This window comes from Ciconia boyciana, chromosome 11 (assembly GCF_034638445.1).
Source record: "Ciconia boyciana chromosome 11, ASM3463844v1, whole genome shotgun sequence".
Lineage (NCBI taxonomy): Eukaryota > Metazoa > Chordata > Aves > Ciconiiformes > Ciconiidae > Ciconia > Ciconia boyciana.
Window position 1 is genome coordinate 2,190,518 of NC_132944.1, and position 6,578 is coordinate 2,197,095.

Sequence of the window (6,578 nt, forward strand, 5' to 3'; positions counted from 1 at the left end):
CTTACTTTAAACTCAAGAAAAGGCAACCTTTTACCACTATATTTCTTGCAAAAATACAATTTTAGTAATGCATATGGAGTAAAAATGTTGTGAACTGATGTCTTTCGCCTTTGAAAATGCCTGCTTTTGAAATTGTCAAGAGGAGCAGCCATTGAGCTAGCAGCATAAATTGTAACTTCCTTTCATAAAATGTGAACAGAATGTTTGCAAATGTCATCACAAAAAATACACCAAGGTCCATAATGTAAGGGGATTCCCATTTTCAGTTAAGCTAGAAGAATAATCATTTTAGTATACAGGAGGTCAGGAGTTTGTGATTCCTGATAATGATGACCATATTTGGTGAAATAAATTAATTCTTCTCCTGACATGGAAATGAGAACTAGGAGTCTGTCATGTTTATATTTCTGAATCATCTTTTTCAACTTAAAACATTCTTCAATGAAATTGTAAAATGGTATCTTCTTAAAATAACCCCAACAAAGAAGGTGCTGGCTATCAATCTTAGCAGACAAATCTATTAAGTAGATAGATTACAAGTAGTACAGATGTGTGTATTTCCAGTTGAAATAGTTAAATCATAGTTATATCTCAGATCTGTCAGAGAGCTTTATGTAAATAGATTTGATTTTGATACTTGTTTCTACTTATAATTGTTTTTTCTTCGTTTTCTTTTTTGAGTTGTGATGACTTCTATGTTGCTTCCCTATGTGTCTCTTGACACCAGTTAAGTATCTGCAGTCATTGATGTTAATTAACACAGGTGATTTCTATCCTAACTCACCGTAAAGATAAATGTACAAATAATGCTGAAATATCTGGTCTTGTTTAGTCTTAAATGTTAACGCTGTAAATATGGATGCCATAACATTACTTTTCCTCTGTTTAAGATACAGCTTGTAGCAGGTTTAAAAAAAATAGTCATCAATATTCTTGGATAGTTGGCTTGCATTTGTGATAACCTAACCAGGCACTTTGTAATGATGTCAGAAAATTCAGAATTGTTTACTCAAGTTTTCTACAGAAATTCTTTAACAAATGTTTAGATATATTTCTTCATGAAGGCCTCACAGTGAAAATAGGAGACTTTGGTCTGGCAACTGTAAAGTCCAGGTGGAGTGGATCTCAACAGGTGGAACAGCCCACTGGTTCAATCTTGTGGATGGTGAGCAAAACATTTCACTGCTTTTAAATAGCTGGCTTTCATTCTGTTAATATATGTTTTCTCAGTTGAACACTATTTTAAAGCTTTACGTGTAAATGAATCAACATATGCTGCTAGTACTGTGTAGAGTTTTATTCCAGTTGTAGGACAAGTTAAAATTGAAGAATGAAGTGCTGGAGTGCTTAATTGTCCAAAGTAGACACCATTCACCCAAGGATCCTCCTTTTGATTTTTGGGGTTATTTCAAATATTTAGGGCAGAGACAGGGCTGTCAGTGGAACTGCAAGGAGCTGTTCTGAGGGAAGAGGGAGAGCCTTTCTCCTGCCGTAATCCTGCCTTTCCCCAAATGGGCTTGTCTTGCCTTTAATCTGCTTAGTGGTGGCTTTGTGGGATCAGTGAGACCCTGTCTTTCTCTACATTCTTCATTGCGGCTTCTACTTCCCCTGCTCTCTGCTTGGGACTTGGCAACATCCCTTCTCACACGCGCTTGCTGATCGCGCATTCGGCAGCTTTGGCAGGTGACTGGGAAAGGATAGGGAGTGCTTCTGGAAGTACAGGAACGAGTGCAATTCATCTTTGGTACTGTGGTAAGATGTTTCATATATACCAAGATATTGCTGTTAGGCCCACTACTGCTCCTTACCCTGCACCCGATAGTTGTGGTAGGTTTTGAGGCAGCTCAGGACTGTAGCAGATCAGTGTCAGTTTATATACTGAAGTTCTCAAGTTCTACTGGAAAGTTTATGGAGTTTCTTTTGGAAGCGTTACTGCAAAGTCCTTGTCCAAGAGGACGTTCCCAACAATTGCCTTTATGTTTAACTTCTGCCAGAACTTAAAAGGCAGTTCCACAATTTTCCTTCCAAAAATCATCTGGAGAAAGTCTATTTAGTAATTTTTGAAAGATGCGACTTCAATAAATAGAAAGAGTGGAACAGTGCCTGTTAGCAGGTTAAAAAGCATCATTAAAATTGTGCAAGAATGTCTTAAATTTAGCACTCATATTAAGTAAAGTATTTTGCTGAAGTTTCACTCGATCCATTTTTGTTGATGCAGTTTACTTAAATTCAGCATGTAGACTGATCTATTTTCTCGCTGCCAGGGTATGGCACCCAGCAACATCTGTGGCACATACTTCAGGGAAGTGTAACCAAATAAAAATGACTTGCTGAATGCTACATATTAGTACATCTTAAATCTTTCAATATTTAGCACTGAATAAGCTGCAGGTGTTACGTGAAACAGGTTTTCCTTCTAAAAAATTATTCTTTATTACTAGGCTTGCAGCCTTCATACCTGTAGGCTTGCTGCAGGTATTTGTATTTTGAGAAAAGTCAGGAAGCATTCATTAAGAATTGCAGGATGCTTGGCCAACATTTGTTTGTGACACATAAACTACACAAATCACCTGAAACAAAGTTACAAAACCAGAAAGTTTTTGCTTTAAAAAAAAAAAAAACAACAACCAACCAAACAAAACCCCCCAAAGCCAAAGCTTTTTACAGCTTTCCATAAAAGGTTTTAAAACTAACTCACCTAATAGTATGCCTATATACGTGAAACAGATCTTAGGAAAAAAACCTGCATTTTTGCTTTTTGCCTTTTTTTTTTTTTTTCATTTTAATCCTTTATAGACCATCTTTGCTGAGTTGTCATTACATAGAAGGCGAGGTTGATTCTGTTTCCTTGAAAGTTGATAAAATCTTACTGAGTTTTTGTTGTTCTACTGTTATACTTGAATTAGTGCTTTGCTCAGTAATTCCGAGGGACTTCAGGGGAAAAAAAATATCTTAGTCAACAGGAAAGATATTTTGATGGTTTATGTCTTGTTTTATTAAATCATTCAGCGTTGTTTCTTTTAAGTTCTTTAGCTTCGTAATTTTGCTTTTTTTTGCAAAGATTCAAGAATTCTCTTGCATTTCTTCCCCGATCTTCAATATATGCTATTTCATATTTGGCTTTCACATTTCATGTAAATGTTTTGGTATAAATTTTACAAGAGACTAAGTCTGTATTAGAATTTTATATTTTTCCCGTTTAACATCGATACCTGTTTAAGAACTGATGGTGAGAGACTCAGACTCAGTTGTATGTAAGATGTAACAAAAGTCTATATATATTGGAAACTGGAATAATAATAATAATTTTTCTAATGGTAAATGCTCGTTGAATTAAAGAGTTGCTTTTTTGTTTACTTGCAATTGTATTGATTTTTTAAAATAAGATGTAGAGTAGCACTGCCTGAACTTTTCCAGAGCCTTAGGTAAAACCCATCAAAGGTTTTGAGGTATCCTTTGTTCACTAATTTTTGGTTGAGCTCTCTCTCTCTGCTTTCCAAAGATTTTCCCCTTTTCTTGTCCTTTCCGTTTCTAAGTTCTATTAATATTGCTCATCATTTGTTTCTTTTTTCCTCCTTCTGCAGGCACCAGAAGTGATACGGATGCAGGATAGTAACCCGTTTAGTTTTCAGTCAGATGTCTACTCTTATGGAATAGTATTATATGAACTAATGACAGGAGAGTTGCCATATTCCCACATAAACAACCGAGATCAGGTACGAAACATTCTGTACAATACTGCATTTTATTTCGGGGCATAGTACATTTTGTTGTCCTCGAGGAACGTAAGATAAAGACAAATGCAAAACAAGAATTGAAATGTTGTTTACAATATGATTTGTTTCAGCAGTAAATCTGTGTAATTGAATCTTTACTTAAATATTGACAGTGACAGTTACTCAAAGGGAAAAAAAAATCTTTTTTATAAACATTTTAAGTGCCCTGTTAATTTATTCATATGTTAAAGCTTTTGCTACATCAGTAAAATCTTGGTTTACATATTTGCGGTTATGTGACATTTCCCTTTTGATGTCAAATGTGCTGTTCTTATATCAGCAAGATTGGATTCTGTGCTTTTTACTAAGTGGAAAAAAAATAGTGGCTATTGTCAAACCTGTTAGTATTGAATGTTAGTTCATGTGATTTAGTCTTTACCAAGTTGTAATCTTACCAAGCAGTTAATCAATAATTATAAAGAAGTGCATTAAGGACAGAAACCTCAACTGTTCTCTTGACATGAATGCTTTTTCTGGCTTAGCAAGCATAGAGCTAACTCATTCTGTAGGGCATGAACTTCAGACTGTTGTATCTTTGTTCTCTGTTTTGCTGATCCTCAGTTGTGGTTTGTGTTTTGTTGGTTTTTTTTTAAATTAAGATCTAATAATGAGCAGTGTGTGTGTATGGGGAGAAACTAGTAGATTTTTGCCCCTATTATAGTCTGTATTCCAAGTAGAAGAGGCCAGTTCTGTAAGTTAAGGAAGTTTTTTTTTCTTATTTTTAAGGTTGTCTACAAATTGGGATATTGGAATGTGTTTTAATTCATAATACTGAAATGATATGCAAGCTTTAATAATCATTACTGTCACAAAACATGCGACACTTGCCCCTCAAGTAAGTTTTCCAGGGAGGGGTAGAATATTTCCTGGAGAACAACACTGAGACCTTATTTTAGCAACATTATATTGACCTTTTTTTTTTTTCCTGAGACAACATTAGTTGAAAAAGAAACAATAGTACAGTTCGTACTGTTTACCCCTCCTCCCCCCCGTAAAACCCTCAAACAAACAAACTCCCCTCAACCAACCAAGCCTACCGCCATTTTACCAGATAATAGTCTTACCAATACTAAATGGTCAACTATTAATGTTACTGGAAGTCTGATGAAAATCCTAAACAATGACCATATTAACTTGAACTAAAACACTGATTTCCAACACTAATTACGTCTTTTATTGTTAGTCTCAAAACAAAACAAAGCCCATTTCCTTTTTTGCTGCATTAGTTATCATTAGGTATGATATCTCTTTCAACTTGCTAGCTGTACATCTCCTTTTGCAGCATGTTTTACAGCGATACCTGAAAGCACAGTTCTACTGATGGATTAAGCTGTTGTGCCAAATCGGCTGGCTGCTTCTAACTGCTCAAATTGAGGATCGTTTGTGTAGCCTTCAATTGAAGGAAACTGCCATGTCACGTCCATGCCATGTAGTATGTCCTGTTCCATTCTGAATGCAATAGTGCCTTCACTTGTTGAACTACAAACCGCAGTGTCACTCTGAATTAATCATGTCTTCCATTATACAAAAGCAGGGCCATTGTTTTGGTTAACTAATTTGGAAAAATCTACAAGTATCTGCCAGTGTGTGCGCCTTTGGTACTCGTGTTTAATCACTTTGGGATGCTAAAGCTATCAAGCAGTGAAATGACTTTTACAGCTTTGGTTTTCTGCTACTTGCTGCTTCTTTTTCAGATTATTTTCATGGTTGGCCGAGGGTATGCTTCTCCAGACCTCAGTAAATTGTACAAGAACTGCCCCAAAGCAATGAAGAGGCTTGTAGCGGACTGTTTGAAGAAAGTTAGGGAAGAACGACCTCTGTTTCCACAAGTAAGTGTGTTTTCTGCATATAACAGTTTCAGAGTATGTTATAAATAGCCATTAGCACACAAAACATTCTATGGGGATACAAGCTTTGGTTGAGAAACTGAAGGTAGATGTAGGAATAAAGTGCAGCCTGCTTCCTATTTTTGTCTTTATTCATATGTGCGTTTTTCATAACCCAGCTCCCTTAGGCAGTTCGTAATTCTGATTGTATGTAATTCCTGTAAAGGTCATTTTAAAAATATTAAGCATGCAGACTGAAGCAGCGTTAGACTAACGCTACAGCAATTTGCTTTCAACAGCTGACCCATTTTAGAGATAAGCAAAAAAACCCCAACCCCTAACCCCACAAAAATCAAATCTATCTTTGTATTTACGTTTTATTTTAGTGTAGGTTTGAGGGAAATGAGAGACCATTCCTCCTTTCCTTCCCCACAACTATGAACAAGCAAAAAAATGCCCTGGGGGATTTAAATTCATGTGGCAATTTTTGGTATTTTTACAAAGGATACTTTACCTTTTCCTGCCACTATGAGGATGATGAAGGTACTTTCTTATACTTGTTAAATAGCTGGAATTAAATAACAGCAGATTTTGGAAAAATACCTTCTTGCTATTACAATCAAGTTTGACTTTTGTTGTTTAAAAAGTTCTTTCTAAATGTTGTTTTCTAAACAGACTGTTAGGCAGAAGATGCAATTCTTTCCCTGTTACTCTGTTGGAGAACTGCATAGATGCTTGTTAATTGATCATAATGCCTGTGAACTAATGGAGAGCATCCTGCCAGCCTCTGAAACTCAGACTCCTCACAGCAATGGAACTGTATGGCATATTCCTAGCATGGTGTTTTCAGTGTCTCCACATAGTATATTGTTGCTCTTCAGGATATGCTTAAAGCCATAATAAATGAAGGTTTAAGACTTAAAAAGACAAGCAGCTCTAACAAGCCTTCTTTTCATTTTATGTGTGTTTCCCTCAG

General features: G+C 35.9%; 1 protein-coding gene across 7 annotated transcripts in view; it reads left to right on the top strand.

Annotated features, from left to right (window-relative positions):
• RAF1 (Raf-1 proto-oncogene, serine/threonine kinase) overlaps positions 1–6,578 on the top strand; it is a 45,087-nt gene that overhangs the window by 37,357 nt on the left and 1,152 nt on the right. For all 7 annotated transcript variants that reach the window (XM_072876362.1, XM_072876361.1, XM_072876363.1 and 4 more), the window contains 3 exons: positions 1,047–1,165; positions 3,585–3,716; positions 5,471–5,605. In XM_072876362.1, the coding sequence (XP_072732463.1) occupies positions 1,047–1,165; positions 3,585–3,716; positions 5,471–5,605 (386 nt within the window). The remainder of the gene's footprint in view (positions 1–1,046; positions 1,166–3,584; positions 3,717–5,470; positions 5,606–6,578) is intronic.